The sequence below is a fragment of the Furipterus horrens genome, unplaced genomic scaffold (genome assembly GCF_987537825.1).
Source record: "Furipterus horrens unplaced genomic scaffold, mFurHor1.1.pri manual_scaffold_5, whole genome shotgun sequence".
NCBI lineage: Eukaryota > Metazoa > Chordata > Mammalia > Chiroptera > Furipteridae > Furipterus > Furipterus horrens.
This window is the reverse complement of record NW_028327175.1, coordinates 40,867,384-40,886,702: the sequence shown is the minus strand read 5'-3', so window position 1 is coordinate 40,886,702 and position 19,319 is coordinate 40,867,384. Positions and strand designations below refer to the sequence as shown.

Sequence of the window (19,319 nt, the reverse complement as noted above, 5' to 3'; positions counted from 1 at the left end):
AATAAGACTGAAACTCTTACTGTTGGAATAACTTCGCTTAACTAAAGTTCAATATTAGTGTTTACTAGCATCAAACTGATGCAAATAATCACCTTTTAAAAACTATTCTTATCTTGTGAGCTACATAAAAACAGGCATCAGGCCAGATTTAGCCCATTGAGCCATAATCTGTAAACCAGTTTTATTGGAGCAAAAGATGTTTTGATTGGGATGTTTATCCATGGAAGGGAACAATCTCACGACTGTGAATTTAATAATTTAGTTCATTACCTAAACAAAATAAAACTATATATATATATACACACACATATATATAGTTTTATTTATTTAAACATATATTTTATTTAAAGCATATACATGTATATATGTTTATGAGTAGTTTCAATCATTGTTTGAATCATGCATGGTTATTTTCGGGTAAGTAAAAATGAATGGAAAAAATTCTGAAGTCTCTGTATGACTAAAACAAAAGCAGACAGGCTAAACACTAACAACATTAACACAATAAAAACATCAGAGAATAAACATCTTCTTTGGAGACTTTGGATCAATGACAAGGAAAAAAATATTTTTGTCTGAGAACCTTCCTTTGGAATAATACCTATATTGATCACTTTCTAGTATTTTTCAGTTTGTATTGTTTTTCTGAAATAATTAAAATAAAATAAAGAATAAGAATTAATTTTCCAAGTTTGCTTTTTCCATCCCTTAAGACAAGGGCACAGAAAATTATTGAGTTGGGTTCACTTCCTGTTTTTTAATAGTCTGTGATCTAAGAACGGTTTAAAAAAATTTTAATGGTTGGAGAAAAAAACATACAGTAATATTTCATGACACAAAAATTACATGAAATCTAAATCTGTCCATAAGTAAAATTTTATTAGAACATACCTGTGCTCATTTGTTTACAAATGGTCTGTGACTGCTTTCACACTAACATGGCAGCATTGAGCTGCTACAACAGAAACCTTATGGTCTACAAGGCCTAAAATACTTATTAAATGGCCCTTTACTAAAGTAGTTTGCCAACACATGCAATAGGACATTAAAGTCTCTGCTCTATACTAAGAATTCATGCCTTCTCTTTCTTCACAAATATTTAAAGCATTAGCATTCCATCTTCCACATAAAACAACTGATTAAATACAGTATGCAATTGATAGTGATATTATTTACAGGATCCTCACTATTTTCTATTATCCAGAAGTCACCTTCAGAAGAAAAGTGGAAAACTGAAAAATATGTCCTAGCGACTAAGGCAAACAAACGCACAACTTTTGATGTATCCAAACATTTACTATAATTCCCCACACTGCACAAGTAGCAACATAAGCCACAATTGGTATATCTATTTGGAACTTAATTTCTAATGAACATCTGAGTAAACTGCATAAAATACAACACTGACCATCTAAAATTAAGTATACTCTATTTTGTTAAAGATATATATTTCCAAATTATATTGCTGAATATGGATTGGGGGCAGGTAAAAATACATGGAAGACAAATCCTGCTTATAAACTTATTCTCTAAGCCTTTAATTATAGACACTTCAGTGAATGAAGCTATTTACATCTGACATCCCACAAGTCTGAAAAGCTAATTTAATTCAAAAACTAACCAGTTCTGCTTCACCAAAATAAATCTCATCAAATATACCCATGAAATAATAACTTAAAGCATATCTTTTATTTCGTCTTGCAAAGAACAAGAAATTATTAGCATAGAGAAGTACTGAGTTTTCTAATTACTTATCACTACTTATGAAACAGAAGTAAAATTTAATCTATTTAAGTATTTCAAAGCTGTGTGCTAAACCTGCTAAATTAACACATAGGAATATGTAATAACAGGCAATATGATTTTGTCACAGTGCTAAGCACTATATAACCAGTGTTTCTCATTTTTTACAAAAAAAAAAAATCTGCAAAACAGATGCTATTACCATTAATTCAAGATAAGAAAACTAAAGCTCAAAAGTTTATTTAATTTGCCTATGGTATATTTAAAAAATTAAAACTAATGTTTAATTTAGATCTTTTTTCTTCAATGTCCATATGGATTAAGAGTTAATTTATTATTAACCTGGGGCCATAATGATTTTCACTGGTTTCAGAAAAATACATCAAATTATATTTTAACTGCCTCATAAAATACATATAACACACAAACGCATTACAACATGTATCAGAAACAATTTACACCTTAATTTAAAAAGTTTTAATACCATAATTGTTGAAAAAAGTTTGTGGACAACAGTAAAAGGTATATTCCCCTTTCTTGGCAAAATATAATTAAGAACTTAGAAGTAACATTTACACTGAGAATTCTATAGATTACCTTTACACCTAGTGTATAGATCCATGGGTAGTATTAATTCTACAACCAACAACAGAAGTGGAAGAAATATTTCTTGATTTAATAATCCCAATGACATAACATTTAACATGCATTTCCAACATCTGGCTAAATGTGATTTAGAATAGAGATACATAATAGATATTTGCTATTTAATACCAAGTAACCATTTAAGGAAGTATATTACATGCATATACCTCTAAATTCCACTATCTATAACCCTGAGATATTGCCTTATTATCTCATTTTCAGAGAATTTTATTGACCAAGTGTACAAATTCCCTTCAAACAGTAAGTCTTTTGAAGACTTAAAATTCACTTCATAGCTCTGTTATTATCAGGTTTTTTTTTTTTTTGTTCTTGTTTTTTTAAAGAAAAGAGAGTCTTGCCCTGGCTGGTGTGGCTGAGTGGACTGAGCACCAGCCTGTGAATCAAACAGTCACTGGTTTGATTCCCAGTCAGGGTACATGCCTGGGTTGTGGGCCAGGGCCCCAGTTGGGGGTGTGCAAGAGGCAACCACACACTGATGTTTCTCTTCCTCTCTTTCACCCTCCCTTCCCTTCTCTCTAAAAATAAATAAATAAAATAAAAAGAAAAGAGATTCTTAAATTCCTACCATCCTCAGTCCTTGGCTGTTGAGGGAACATGTAGTTAGTAAGCACCATTTTCTGGGTCTCTGAATCAGTCTCTTTTTGAAGAGGTATCAGGGGTTTGGACTAGAAAAAAAATAAATGTTTAATTTTCAATAATCCTAAAGCAAATACATATCCAGCAATTCCTCTAAGTGCTCACCACTTTTTCTATAAAGTTATCAACGTGCAGATTACCCAAACAAATTTAAATATAATCAAACTTTAGCATTGATTTAAAACCCCATAAAAATCTAAAACAAAACATCATTTTTATTACAAAAAAACTCATATTGTATTGTAATTATCACTGATCATTAATAGTTTTAAAAGATCTCATATACTAAGCATATCCACAGTCCAATAATTACTTAGCAAAGTAATTTAATAAAGCTGTAAAATAAGCCTTTACTGTATTTAATTCAATGTATTTTCCCCTTCTACTATTCCCTTTTGAGAAGATGCTTTTGTAGATACGATATAGAACGTTTAGCTATCTGCAGGTTTCTTCTAGCTGAAAAGAGTACTTAAAACATAAGTTGTAACCTGCTTTTCTCTTCTGTTTCTCCTTTCTGTATTAATGACACCAAAAGTTACTCAGTGGTAGAACTGGAAGCCCATTCTTCTGGACCTCATTTTTTCTAAAAAAATTTCCCTAAATGGTTATCAAGTGTTTTCAATTTACTTAATACTAATACTTGTGCCATTCTACCGATCTGACATCCCCGCAATCCAAGCCTTGGCTAACTGCAGACAGGCGGGGAACTGCCCAATTGTCCCTGCCACTGCCACCCTGTCAATTAATTTTCTGGACTTACTCTTATGAAAACCTTGCAGCTAGCTTTAACATTAATCCCATTAAACATCTCCTCTGTGGCCCCCTCCTTGTTGCACAGTAAATAAACAAACTGCCCTGCATCTCAAATGTCTTCACTGAAAACTTCCCTTGACTTCCTCAGACAATGGAAATGGTGGACTACTCCTTCTCCAAAGACAGGGATTCCCTGAAGTCTTCTCAAATACAGGTTGCTTATTCTCCAACACCTCATAAACCCTCGGTCAGGAGGTGTGTTAGTGCTTACAAATACTGTGAGATCATTACTCGTCTCTCCTCAAGTATTATAAACACCTGTTCTTCTGAGGAACATAAACCCTGCCTTTCCCATTTTATCCCCTTTCCTAATATCCAGTGACCTGCGGTACTGTCCACCTATTCCTGACTCCTTAATGCCAACTTTTCCACAGTCATGGGTAGTTTAACAGATATAAAATGTAGATGACATAACCATACTTTTAAGTCCAGTAAATCAATATTTCCTAGAGGAAAGTGTAGCGAAAGAAACTAAAGCAGAGTCTAGAGCACCAGGAGGGCACCAACATATAAGGGACTGGCAGAAGAAAAATTCCTGAAAAGGAAACTGAGGAGTGGCCAGTCAAAAGGACACCAGCAGAGGATGGCAACATAGACACTATGCAGCTCTCTCACTTTACTGCTCCTACACTATTTGCTAATCATCCTCCCTAAGCCTGCCACCCCTGAACACTCAACTCTATCGCCATCATTCTTTCCTATCTTTGCTTCTCTTTTTGTACCACATCATAACTCATCATAACCTCTTTCCTGACAACGAACAAGATCTACTGGCTATACTGTCCTCCTCTCGCACTTGGCTTGGCAAAGCTGCAACCCAGAATCATTACAATTATGTGCTTTTTCTGTATCACACAACTGGGCAAATTGGCGTAACTACAAGATTGTGGTAACCAACTTCAACACGGCTCCCAAAGTTACCTGAAAATCCTTCTATAGCTCAGAAATTGTATTCTGAAAAAGGTATCTTCTAAAAAAAATTTTAAAGATAAAAATAGATTTCAAGAACTGCCAAGAGTTTAGAAATGGCTGCATTCCAAGAGTTTCATTATATACATTAGCCCTCCCTCTCACAATCTACAGACTCAAGTCCCTTTAAGAAATAAGAATCCCTGACAGAGCTTATGATTCTACCAGCTTCCACTTCAGTTATCCAACTCCCTCTCCTATCCTTAATCTTATTCTCCACACAGCCTCTTTCCAACAACCTATAAACTGTTCCCTTCGTAGCCTACCCTAGCTACCAATTACTTCGTTTTATTCCTTTTCTTTCTCATCTAACCCTCTTAAAAATCTAATCAACAGTCATATAGCTCCATTCCCTCACTTATTTGTTCCTTAACCTGCTTCAATCTGGTTTTTGACATGTATCTCTATACTTACATTACTTATAATTAGCTGTAACTTGCCAAAATATAATGTACACTTTTCATACTTCATTTGAACCAACTACGCAACAGCATTTATCCTGTAATATACAGGTTCCTTTTAAGACAGTCGCTTCAGCCTTAACTTGAAACCATCATCATATAGTTTTCCTTCTACCTCCACAGCCACTCTTTCTAAGACTATTAATCCACCCACCAGTTAAATGGTAGTATTCCTCAGGATTTATCCATCCCTAATATTAAAAGAATAATTTTAAATAACCCAATTTGAGAAAATAATAGAAGTCATGAAACTGCCCCCTAAAAAAAGTGATTTAAGATGATGGGATAAATCTTATTTATCATCTTGTGCCACAAATCTTTTGAATAAATAAATTTTACAAATTAGAAGGAATAAATCTATTATGTACTGGAAAAAAGGAAATGATGTCTTCAGGAACAATTGTGAAAAATTCTTGGAAGTTAGAAATTAAAAGAATGAAGAAACCAAGAGCACAGAAATCAGAGTCTAAAACAAAGCTGCAGGCGTGGGGTGGCTCACGGCCACGGAAACTGTTCTATACATGCCTACCTCACGGTCAAAGGTACTTTAAACTCAGCATACCAAACTGGAACTTAACCTCTTCGCATAAAAATATAGTTTTCTTTCTGTGGTTCCCTGTCTTGGTTATGGTATCAATATCTACCTGGTCCACATATATGCACTCTTTAAATGTTGTACTGATGTGACTTTTAAAGTCATGCCTTAAATATACTGGCTCTTCCCTGGCACTGTTATAATTACTTTATTTCCAGCCAGCACTTTCTGTTGCCTTGAGTATGAATGGCAATGCCCTCCAGTTGGTCTCCCATTCCTTTATGCTCAGCCTCATCCCCTGCTAAATCCATCTGCCATAATGCAGCCCCAAATGACTTTCTAAAATATCAGTCGATCACAGTATTTGCCTGCTCATGTTACACTGGTTCCCTATCTCCTACAGGACACTTCTTCCTATTAAACTAAAGACATATATGAGTATATGATCAATGACTATAATGACCAAATGCCCAATTTGCCTGGAATTTTCCCACTTCACATGTTTTTCTGACATAATTGTCACAGAGCTTCCTTTCACTATCAAAAGTGTCCTAGCCTAACATGGACAATAAATTACATAGCACTTTCATCACAATAATTTTCAAGTAAGCCTGAATATGGCTTCAAAATCCTTAAAAAAATCTTTCAGAATCCACTCATTAATTTATGAGAGTTGACATGCAAGAAAAAAAATCTATTTACCATTCTTGGAATATAATGCAAATTCCTCTGCATGGCATACAAAATCCTCTGTGACCCAGTGCCTGTCTGCCTCTTTGGCCTCATTTCCTATTTGTCCATGTAACCGGTTATGCTCTAGTCACAGTGAACCACTTCTACAGTTACTGAATACACTAGACTGATTCACTGGTAAGTGCTTAGGCTCATGACATCCCCCTCTTTCTTTGTTTAAATCCTGTAACTCTTCTAAGAAGTAATTAAGCATTGCAGGCATCTCCTCCTCTGGAACACCTGCCTTTACACCCCCAAGTTATGCTCCCTTTCTTTGATCTCAAAGTCTAGTCCTATTCGGTCATTTATAACATTGTATTAAAATGACCTTCTTCACAGCTTATTTGGCACTTCTTAGTTTGTCTGGCACAAGGCAGCTGTTCAATAAACAGTTTTTGAAAGTGAATGAAAAAATGAATTGAGGAAATAAATAATCCATTGTTCTGTTCAAGTCTTCAAAGACTCGTGAAAAAATATGTTATTGCATGTACTACTTATAGGTATACTCCCTACATGGTCAGTAAAATGTTCAGGAGCAATTTATTTCTATAAATCATAATCAAACCACTATAACATACCTCTACCCTACAGTTTGTTCTTTTACAGCAAAATGTCTGCTTCATACTGAAAGGTAGGTTTTGCACTATGTTGGATATGCTTTACTATTTATTACTAGTTTACTACTTTTTAATGTGAGGAAAACACAAAACCCTCATCACAATTTTTGCATTAATTGGGAACAAGAAGAGAACACTGTAAAGATGAAGAAACTATGTAAGATATTAGATAACTGCACTAAGGCATGTCATCTGGCATAATTTGCTGGCATTGATTTATCCACCATAGTGCTATTTTTACTAACCCAGTCTCAGAATCCTCAAGATTGGGAGCTATGTCTCATTCATGCTGTAATAACTGGCATAAGCCAGGTCCCAGAAAATGTTTTGTAAATCCAGCTGCAAAACTTTAAATCAGTTTCAAATTCAATTAAGAGAGATCAGATAGATAAGAGAGTTCCATACACATGCACTGACACATTTAATAGATGCAGTAATCACTTATGTTCAAACTCTAATAAAAGCAAAGGTGTCCTCATTTAATATTTTCTTCTCTAATTTGCAGAACAAGTAAATACTTCAGTCCAATTCATAAATGAGGATCAACATCAACTTAAGTCTTAGGTTATTCTTAAGAGTTAGGTGGAAAGGAGTCCTAAGTTAAGAAGTTTGGAGAATTCGGAAATACAGATAAGTGGGTTTCTTTACTATAGTATACAACAGAGTTGTTAATATAGTACAAAAAAGGGAATAATAAATCCCCAAAGTGAATGTGGCTATGGAACTTATAAATACCTGATGAAACTAGTGGATCCAAATCTTTGAAAAATATAGCTTTAGATAAATTATCATAAGGCATTGCTTAAAATCAAATACTAAGCATTACTTTATGAGAAATACTGGCAAATTATATGCTCAACACTGCTACTCTTCTAATACCTATGAAGCTTTATTTTTCTTTGTTATTCTGAAACACTACATAGATACTTGTTTGTCTGTTTCCCATGAGAATGTAAACTTAAGTGAGAATGTAAAAACAGTCTATTTGCTTCACCAATATATCTCCAGCTCCTAGTGCAGCTCATCGCCTACTCTAAGCTTTCAATAAATGTTTGTCAAAGATAAGCCCAAGGTGTAACTCTTAATTCCATAGAAACGCTTCCTTAAGGTGTGTGAAACTGCTTAATTAGATGTATAATTTAAATTATCAAATTTCTATAGATGTATGCCATAAAGAATCACTATAAAAACAAAAAAGTTAATGAGTATTGTGTCTGACTTCCTAATCTGTCTTTTTCTTTTTTTTCTTTTACAGATTTAGGAGAAATTAGACAAGTTCAACAGGATTTACTTTTTATGAATCACATATTTCACAAAAATTATCAGTATCTAAATATTTTCTAAGATTTTTTTTACACAGAATACATTTTTACATGTGTTCCCCAGTATACCTGTTCTTAAATGAGCCTATGTAAATTAGAATGTGTAACTCTAAAGCACAATTGGAAGTTCAGTAATTCACAAAATCAGAACGCCCACCTGATTATCTGAGAGCCACATCGCAGTCAATTGCTGTAGCTTTGTAAAGCTAAAGGGCAAATTCTTTAATCTGTTGAAAAATATATAAACAAAAATTAAACTTTAAAATAAGAAACATTAAAATGAGAGTAAATCTAATGGTCTTCTAAACAATGTGATGTTACTGCATATGGGAAGTAGGGAGAAATGGTTAATTCAGAAAAAAAAGCCAATATAGGTCTTTGAATAGGATAGAAAACAAAAAATTATCCAGTTTTATACGATTAAGTTTGTAAGATATAATTCTTCAACTGAATAAATTTGGTCAGGGGGAAAATGAATAATCCAATAACCTCAAAAAATTATTGAATAAGAAAAAATATTAACTATCTCAACCTTAATGAAAAGACATGGATACATTAAGCCATGTCTCATAAAATTGCTTTGGGTATTTTATTTGGATTTAGAGAACAAACTGTTATAAGAAGCACTCTCAGTGACAGTTTGTTATAAAAACGGCATTGATCTATATTTCATTGTGAGCCAGCACTTTCATACTCGACTATTTTAACATTATAATGAGTAAAAACAAAGTAATATAAATACTTGTTAGGATGATGAGAACAGAATCCTATTTAAATAAAACGTCTTAAACCTTCTGTTTTATGCTTATGTACTCTTTTATACCCATCTTCCAAGGCAATTTGTTGGAACCTAGGGCTCTAGTTTTAGGTTACAATGTATGGGATGAAAGAAGGATTTAATGTTTTTTTTAAAGGCAGTGGTTCTTCATAAATAAAATGGAGCAGTCAGAATATACTATCTAGTTAGAAAACTGGGTTTTCATGAAAACTCTGCCTTACAGGTTATGTGACTCACCTTAAATCTGAATCTTAATTTTCTCCTCTATAATATGGGAATACCTGCTATACTATTTAATAGGATTGTTTTGAATATTTTGTAAAATGTAAAAATGCTCTAGAGCCCTGGCTGGTGTGGCTCAGTGGATTGAGTGCCAGCCTGTGAACCGAAAAGCCACTGGTTCAATTCTCAGTCAGGGCACATGTCTGGGTTGCAGGCCAGGTCCCAAACTGAGGGCATGGGAGAGGCAACCAATTGATGTCTCTCTCACACATTGATATTTCTCTCCCTTTTTTCCTCTTCTCATACCCTCTCTCTAAATGTAAATAAATAAAATATTTTTTTAATGCTCTAGAAACACACTTTTATCAATGTGGTAATTCCCCCTTATACACAGAGGATAAGTTTCAAACCCCCTCCCACCCCACTCTGAATGCCCAAAGCCAAGGATAGTACCAAATCCTGTATATATTTCCCCCGCAATACATACATACCATTCACCTTAAAGAAAGCACTTTATGGCTTCTTTTTGGCATATATGAATTGGCAGCATCACTATTCTTGTGCTTTGGGCCATTGTTAAATAAAATAAGGATTACATCAACACAACACTGTGATATGGTGAGAGCTGATCTGATAAAAAGAGGGCTAACTAAGTGATGAATAGGGCAGGTAGCATATACAGTGTGGAATCGTTGGACAAATGAATGATTCATGCCCACAGTAAGATGGCACAAGATTTCATCATGCTACCCAGAACAGCATGCAATTTAAAACTTATGAATTGTTTATTTTTGGAATTTTCCCACTGACTATTTCAAACCACAATTGACTGCAGGTAACTGAAACTGAATAAAGTGAAATCATGGATCAGGAGCCTACTGTATTCTATCTTTACCTCAGGAAAATCACAGACAATCTGTTCTTATCTTAAACAGTTACAATTTATCAATCCTATGGATTGCCCTGCTCTACACCTTGGCTATGTCACCCCAGCTATATGATGTGTGTCTAATCACACTTCTGCTCAGAAAAATACAAAGAGCAGATTATATTAAAAGCTGCTTTGATCTGGTTTTAGGAATAAAAAATGTTGCTATAAAGGCTGCACAGCTAAAGTCAACACAAAATGAACTGTGGCAAGTAACCAGTGTTTATCTGATTTTACGTTATGTTAATTAATTACTTCAGATAAAAATTATATTAAAAAATAAAAATACATATGAAAAGAACTTGCATTAGATTTTCTATTACACATAACGAAACTTTAATTTTTTCCAATCGATGTCTTCTATAAACCAACTAATGAATATATTATTACAAACCTATTGTCACTTAAGTTAATGACTTTTAATTTTTGCATATCACCCATTTCTTCTGGAAGTGCCTCAAGTTTATTGGAATGGAGAAACAGCACTGTTATATTTTTCCAGCTTCCAATCTGAAAAGGAAACATAAAATTGGGGAATTAGGTATTTGGCCTGCTACTGAACAGACATAAATAAAATATTTTCAAAAGTTATGAAAAACTCTTTTCATTTATAAAATAATACTATATTTTCCCTTCTCAGTTATTAATTTTCAAGTATGAAGTAGTGTCTAGTTATCTCTTGTAAATCAATATAGCTAATTATTCTTCAGAAAATAATTCAGTTACATAATTATTTCTGAAAGAAAATAAAACCACTAGATATTTATAATAAACAATTAGAAAAATGAAAAAATAAAAAGTCACAAGAAATTTAAAATATAGTACCTCCGGGGGTAATTGTTGTAAGTAATTATGATCTGCAGCAAAGGTTCTTATATTACTAAGCTGCCCAATAGATGAAGGCAAAGCTTCAACTTCATTGAAGCTACAATCCAGTTCTTCTACTGATACTAACCTGTAAGAAAGAAAACACACTTTAAAAAATATTTCCTATATATAATCCAAAATTTAAGAACACAGGAACATTTGAATTGACTTTAACAGAACTAACAAAACTCTTATCTCCACTAAGATAAACTTCACCAATAAAAAAATGGCCTCTTTATTATAAATATACCCAGTCTGTAATAAATTGTTTATTTTAATGTTTATGAAATTTTCTTTAGATGCTATTTATGTAGTTATCTGAAAATATACATGGCATGCTAAACTGAAAGTAAAATCTTCTAGTTCTATTAATTCACAAAAATCTTACCCTCCTATAGAGTCTGGTAGATACATTAATTGATTTTCATCTACTTTAAGAGTTGTTACATTCTTCAATGAACCTATTGAGGGAAGAAATAACACACAATTTTCCAGCTTGAACTAGAAGCAAGTCAAACAAGTCAATGCAAGCACAAATTTGACATTAATCATAAAGAACTTTCTCAGTCAACCTGGAGACACCACATCAATTTCATCACTCTCTATTCCCTTACCCCAGATTTTCAATTTTCACCTACATATCACCTCTTAATATTAGTGTGTATTTAACTGTTTAACCCCCATTGAAATGTAAGCATCATAATCAAGTAGGGACTTTTCCTCTACTTTGTTCACTGTTACAGTCCTCCTCTTTAAAACAATGCTACAGCACAGTGAAAACAAGTAATACAAACTTGTGGTGTTCATGGATTAAAGAAATGGTAGTATGGAGGTAGCTTTTGTAGGTGTGTAACAAACTATTTTGTGTATACCAAGTACTAAAATGATTAAAACAGAACTTAAGTTAAAATTAAACATGCTGAATCTTACCAGAATTTGCAAAATGTAAACTGAGCTAAACTACTATGTTGTTCAATTGAAAAACATGTAAAAATATTGTTAGATTTTTATATTTCAACATCACAAAGATGCTGAGATTTAAAATCTTGGTTCTTTAATCAAAATAACTCAATTCCCTTGAAGCATCAACAGATAAGCAACTAGACAAATCAATATATACTCTCACAGAATTTGCTAAACTGGTCTTTCTTGTCTGTGAGTCTAAAATGATATAAGATTGAAAAAGTTATTAAATGCTATGATCAAAATAAAACAAAAAAGGAAAAGAAAGAATTAAACCAAGTTTGGAAAAATTAACCTCTTTTAAAAAATATATTAAATTTCATTACAGTGATAAAAATGATGCTCCTTTAAAGAAAAACACAGTAACGTCAATATAGCGGTAAATTGTGTAACTGACCAAATCAGGAAAAAATTCAGTAAGATCTGTGACTTCAGCAGTAAAGTAGTGAAACTAGCTCAACAAATTAAGCAATGGCAAAAACTTAATTACTCAGCTTTTACATTACTAAAAATTAATTACATGAATTAGAAAGTAATACAAACCAATAGTCTCAGGCAGTTGTTGAAGCGAATTGCTTGATAATAGGAGGTCTTGAAGGTTTTCACATGCTGAAATCCCTTCTTCAACCATTTCAATATTATTTTTAGAAAAATCCAAATATGTGAGCTGTTTCAAACTACCAATAAACTGTAAGTAAAAAAAAAAAAGAAAGAAAAGAAAATCTAATGATTTCATCAATAGTAATTTGTAAAACATTTAGGTAACAGACTTAATACTAAGTTATAACTTAAAATTAAAAGTTTTATATGAGATTAAAAACTCACAGATTTTTAAAATTTACCACTAGTAATGTATTGAATAATAAAGTGAAGAGCTCCTACTAATTTCAGCCCAGCAGACTGACAATGGACAAATACTTTTCTTTGGAAATTCAGCTGTCCATACTGGTTAAGGAGATAGCACATACATGGATTCTTATGCTTTGGGTATAGGATCAAACAAAATGTCAGTTGGTAAGACAGAAACTACATGGAAAATATCCTACTTGAAAAATTCCATGGGCAAAATGAATTAGGTTATAAAGTCAACTGCAACCACAAGGAAGGACACACACATAATCCATGGTATTAAAAATAGACTATTTTTAAAAAGTTTATTATGGAAATTTTCTGATTTTAATCAAGCATGTGTTGACAGTAAAAATATATAATTTTATGGCTATCTAATTCTATTAAGAATTAGATAGCCATCCATTTTTTTTCACTAAGAAAAAGTAATTTGAAAATGTACAATTAATAAAACTGGAAAGACACAGAGCAGTAAGTAAAGCCATTAGAAATGTAATGTACATACCCCTGGTATAAAAGTCAGTCTGTTACCATCCATCCAAAATTCTTTCAATCCATTTAGTTGCTCCAGAACTTCAGGCTGTTTGGATTAGGAGATAGAGGGGGAGAATCCAATTATTTACTTGAATGTCTTTATTTGCCAAAAAGCCCCTGTAAATTTCTAATAACTTTTGTTTTTTTCAAAATTTTTTTTTCTTATTTATTTTTAGGGAGAGGAGAAAGAAAGAGAGAAAGAGAGGGAGAGAAACGCTGATGTGAGAAACATTAATCGGTTGCCTCTCACACGTGCCCTGACCTGGGACTGAACCCACAACCCAGGCATGTGTCCTGACTGGTAATCAAACTGGCGAACTGAACCCACAACCCAGACATGTGTCCTGACTGGTAATCAAACTGGCGACTTTTCACTTTGCAGGATGACACCCAACCAACTGAGCCATACTGGTCAGGGTGGTAACTTTTAGTTTAAAACAAAAAAATGGGGGGGTGTGGGGGGGGGGAGTCAAGCCTTCTCACTATATGGTAGTAATATTACTAAAGGAAAACACAAAGAGATATTCCCTAACAGTAGATTGCATAAAACTCACTTATACATTTAATAAAGAAAAAGAAAGGGCCACTGCTTCCAAGAATACAATGAAAAGATACTCTCAATTACCTATAAAAAGATGAAGACTTTTAAGAACAAGAGGAAGGAAAAGAAAAAACAGGGCAACATACATCTTAAATGTCCAATAATAAAGTAAAGGTAAGTAAACCAATCCATAATCACATAAGAAGCGAATTGTTATTTTAAACTCCCAGCAATTACATGGTGAAATATTGTTTATACTATGATGCTGAGGACCAAAAAAAATCAACTGACAAGTTGCAGTGGACCTTGGTATTCAGGCAAAATTTGATCTCGGGCATTCACCCTTGGAGGCTCTTCTGATTCATCCCTCAAAGACAATTCTGTCACCCCACAAGCCTATGTCTAATCAATGACACTGTGATGGCATGGAGTACCAACAGATCTAATCACCATAAAAACATGAAAAATACATGAAATGCATGTCATTCAGATTTATTTTTAACATGTAAATTTAGACAAACATTCTATATGCATCATGGATTAAAAAAAATTTCTTTTTGTGGTTTAGCTGTTATAATTCTAATAGTATGATTGTCATAATGTATAATGTAGGAACAATAAAATGGTACGAAAACTAATGGTTTTTAATGCTGCTCTGATTCTCAAAATTAATATTAAGAATTTTTAAGCAGTTAACATGTAAATAGATTAATACATATAAAATATTGAGAGAATACAATAACTAGGTAATTTAGGAAGCATAGAATATGTATTTTTTCACAAGTAGTAAAGCCTTCTACAACACACGATAAAGCCAATCATAAACCATCGTCAATGAAAATACAATAAAGAATGTGAAAAAGAATATTTTATAAAAAAATATGAGGTACCCAAAACTACGCTCCTCCGCTGACTTCAGCTTAAAAGCTGAGTGCCTTTAGTGAGCAAATGTACAATACAATATCCACAGGGCAATCATGCAGCTGACAGTACTGAAAAATTCTTGTTCTCGAGACTACGATTTGAAATCTACCCCAATTAAAAAAATAAATTGAAGATACACTGTAACAATTTTAATAATTTTAGGTTAATAAATTCTTCAAAAATACATCTAGCTTATTCTCTTGGAGAAATGAGTAGTCAAAAAACTGCTTACATATGCTGTTCTTTTTTCATTCAGCATCACAGTACACTGTGCATACAAAGCAAAAGCATAATCCAGAGATCTCACTGCCAAATCAAAAGTAAGTTGTTTCCCTCAGTATTTTCCCTTTAGCTACTAAATGAAATTATTATAGAGAAGAGTTTTATCATTAAATAAATTCCTAAGCAATACACCTAGAAGTTATTTCTGACAAGGAAGTAGTACTTTTCCTGATGAAATTTCGTTTTTCCTTTATAAACCCTCACTTTCTACTCCCTATACCTAAAAACCTTTGGTTGCCTTTCTCCATGGGTTTCTCATTAATTTTACATTTTACCCTTAATCCTGTTAGATGTTTCTATCTGGTTAATTTTCCCTGTTAAGAACTTGTACCATATTTTTTGCACTATTAGACGCACCTGACCATAAAACGCACCTAGGTTTAGGGGAGGAAAACAAGAAAAAAATATTCTGAACCAAATGGTGTACTAAAATATTTAATAAAATGTAATAGAGTAGTATTTCAACCATGTAAAGTGAACAGCAGTTAACAGCAGTATTAAGAACCATCATCACTGTCATTAACAAATGAGGAGAGACTTTAAGGTTCAAGTACTCTTCTAGTTTTCTGGGAACCCCAAGAACTCATCATCGCTAGTGACAGAATTTATGAAGCTCAGTTGCTCACAATCACTGATAATCACTTTCTTCGCTATCTTCTTACTGACCAGATGCCCTGAGATTAAGCTGTAAAGTGGGACACTGAAGCATCCTTAGGGGTTTTGTGTGGGCCCATCGCTTTCTCTTCTAACAGCTGTCGCCACCGCTGACAGGTCAGGTAATACACGTCATGGTCTGTGATGCAATATTCGCTCCATAAGACGCACAGACATTCCCCCCCACTTTTTGGGGAAAAAAAGTATGTCTTATGGAGCGAAAAATACGGTATTATATTTACCTAATTTTATACTTAAAAATGCAGAGAATACATTAATTTTCATATTTTCTTCTTGATGAAATATAAGATTATGGACAGGGAGATTGGTAAGAACTTACCACTTCTGTGAATTCATTACTTCCCAAATCCAATCTTTCCAGCTGGGTCAGTCTATTCATGGTTCTGTCCGCAAAGGATTAATAAAGAATTAAGTATATAAAAACATCAATTACATGGAAGCATTCAGATTAATAGTGTTAAACATTCTTTGTAATGTCTATTGATGTACATACAGGCTTTCACACAGTAACAACATAAAATAATTTTCTAAGAAAAAATATCATCACACAATTACACCTCACTTAATGATGGGGAGGTGTTCTGAGAAATGCATTGTTAGGTGATTTCATAGTTGTGTGAACATCATAGAGTATTCTTATACAAACCTAGATGGTTCAGCCTAGTACGCACCTAAGCTATATAGTAGAGCCTATTGCTTTAGGCTACAGCCTGTACTGCAAGTTACTATACTGAATACTGTAGGCAGCTGTATCACAATAGTATTTGTATCTAAACATAGAGAAGTTACAGTAAAAATACAGTATAAAAGACAAAGGATGTGCATGTGCAATTTCATCATCTCTGGAAATTTAACATATTAGAAATAGTAAGTAGAATAAAACTCACTTAAATGTTTCTTTGGCTTTTTAGTGGGAAAAATAAAAAAGATACCATAAATGTAATGTCAATATGTTAGGGACCTTACATTATATAAAGCTAATTTTCTCCAACCCTTCCAATTTAAATATGCCATGCTATCAACTCTAATTTAATTTGTCTCACAAAACCAATTTTTCTCAAGTTGTTTTATTTAACTTAGATTTATTGAATGTCTTTTCTCAGATACTATGAGGTACTATAATTCTACTTTCCTTACTCATATCTGTTTTTGTCCAGAAAACATGTAAGTCAGTTCTAGTCTGCTTCATAACAAAGTAAAATATGTTTCCAGGATCTTCAAAAAAGATTAGATGCTATATTTAACTCTTATGTCCACTATGTTGTATCATTTACATTTCAGAAAAGTAAAGAGAGCTGTGAAGTTGGGGGAAAACTGAAAGAATAAAATACCATCTTATTTTTCTTAGTTCACTGTTCTCATGATGACTAGATAACAGAAAATACACATTTAGCAATTAAATACTACATCAACAAGGGGAAGTTAAAAAAGAGGGTAACAAAAAAGAAAAGCAGTGCATTATAAAACTTCAAGTTCAAACGACATCCTTAGAAAGTTATGTTTTAAAATTCATTTAAGAAAATGTAAATGACACATAGTAGCAGTAAAAGGAGACATATAGTGTAAAGTCCTAAAAGCATTTCCATCTTAACTTGTTACAGCTTATACTGGCAACTTTGGTCCTGCTCCTACACCTCAAAAATTTCAGTTTTATATCATTTTTCAAGCCTTTTCATGTAAGATCTATCTTTCCAGTCCAAGGGGAAAGTAGAAACTATAGCCCTCAAATTTCCTTCTACCCACCTCTAAAATTCTTTTGTATTTAACTAGTTTTTATCTTCTCTCTTTCTAATAGGAAAAATTCATATCCTTTATGTTCTTAGTACTGTCTCCTCTGGTATTAAGATGGTATAAAATTTCACTTAGTTACATACCTACAATAGCTTTCCCCCTGATCTTATCTTTCATCATAAAAACGTTCACTCACATAGCTTAAATGCATATGACTTTATAGTTTGGTGAAGCCTCAAAGGTTTTCATCACAAGTCTTAAAAAGAAAGCAGGAAAGAATTATATTTGCAAATTTGAAGTTCAGGAGTTAAAATAATGTGTTAAAATAAGTGAATTCCTTACACTCAGATAGACCACATTAATTGTAAGCTATTTCAATAAACAATTCGAATCTTGATTAATCATATCTTAGAAAACAGTCAAGTTTTGAGTTAAGAAGTCATTAATGCCAATACCAAATGTGTAAAATATTTAAACCTTTTGAATTTTAATATAAACCATAATCCCCACTTTAATTTATATTCGCAACTACCACTATAAACCCTAGTCATTTTTGCAATGAACAATTATTAAGCTAATACATAATGTCTTTTGGGAATCAAAACTACATATGCTTGCCTGGCCTGGTAGCTCAGTTGGTTAGAGCATAGTCCAGATATGCCAAGGTTGGGGGTTTGGTCCCTGGTCAGGGCACATACAAGAATTAATCAATGAATGCATAAGTAAGTGAAATAACACACTGATGTTTTTCTCTCTCTAAAAATAAGTTTAAAAACAACAACAACTAGGTATGCTCTTTGCCCTCAAAGATTACAGTCATGGGGAATAAGGAGGGAGATTCAAGTGCATGTGCGCATGTTATATATGTTGGTCAGGTAAGAAGACACTGAAATGTATTAAAAAAAAAAACTGGACTAGTGTGGTAAAGGTCATAATAGATATAAACAAGATGCCACAAAAGTTGAGTAAATAGAACTAACTACTGGAGAACTGGAGATACTTCTCTGAAGAGGTAACAGTTAACTCCTGAAAAACAAATTGTAACAGGAGCCAGCAAACTTTTCTGTAAAGTGCCAGATGGGAAATATTTTAGTCTTTGCATATAATTTGTCACAACTATTTGATTCTACCATTGTAGAGCAAAAGGGTCCATATACAATATGTAAATGAGTGATGTGGTTCCAATAAAATTTTGTTTATTATAAAAATGGGCAGTGGGCAGAAAATAACCATAGACTATAGTTTGCCAGTACCTAAACTGTGAAAAATGTAGCAATGAATTCAGGGTGTTTTAAGACATTTCTTCAATAAATGAACACAGACCATACAGTATTTTTTTAAAATCCTTAACCAAAAATATATTTATTGATTTTTATTTAAGAGAAGAGGGAAGGAAGGAGGCAGGCAGGGAAGAAGGTAGAGAGAGAGATGTGAGAAACATCAATCAGCTGCCTCCTATATGTGCCCCAACCATGAATGAAACCTGAAACCTAGGTATGTGCCCTGACTGGGAATTGAACTCACAACCATT

The 19,319-nt window shown here is 33.1% G+C and overlaps 1 protein-coding gene across 7 annotated transcripts in view; it reads right to left on the bottom strand.

The window, feature by feature from the left end:
- ERBIN (erbb2 interacting protein) overlaps positions 1-19,319 on the bottom strand; it is a 123,735-nt gene that overhangs the window by 32,798 nt on the left and 71,618 nt on the right. For all 7 annotated transcript variants that reach the window (XM_090276329.1, XM_090276332.1, XM_090276328.1 and 4 more), the window contains 8 exons: positions 16,377-16,440; positions 13,607-13,681; positions 12,796-12,940; positions 11,678-11,750; positions 11,248-11,377; positions 10,817-10,932; positions 8,652-8,721; positions 2,975-3,074 (listed from right to left, as the gene is read on the bottom strand). In XM_090276329.1, the coding sequence (XP_090132455.1) occupies positions 2,975-3,074; positions 8,652-8,721; positions 10,817-10,932; positions 11,248-11,377; positions 11,678-11,750; positions 12,796-12,940; positions 13,607-13,681; positions 16,377-16,440 (773 nt within the window). The remainder of the gene's footprint in view (positions 1-2,974; positions 3,075-8,651; positions 8,722-10,816; positions 10,933-11,247; positions 11,378-11,677; positions 11,751-12,795; positions 12,941-13,606; positions 13,682-16,376; positions 16,441-19,319) is intronic.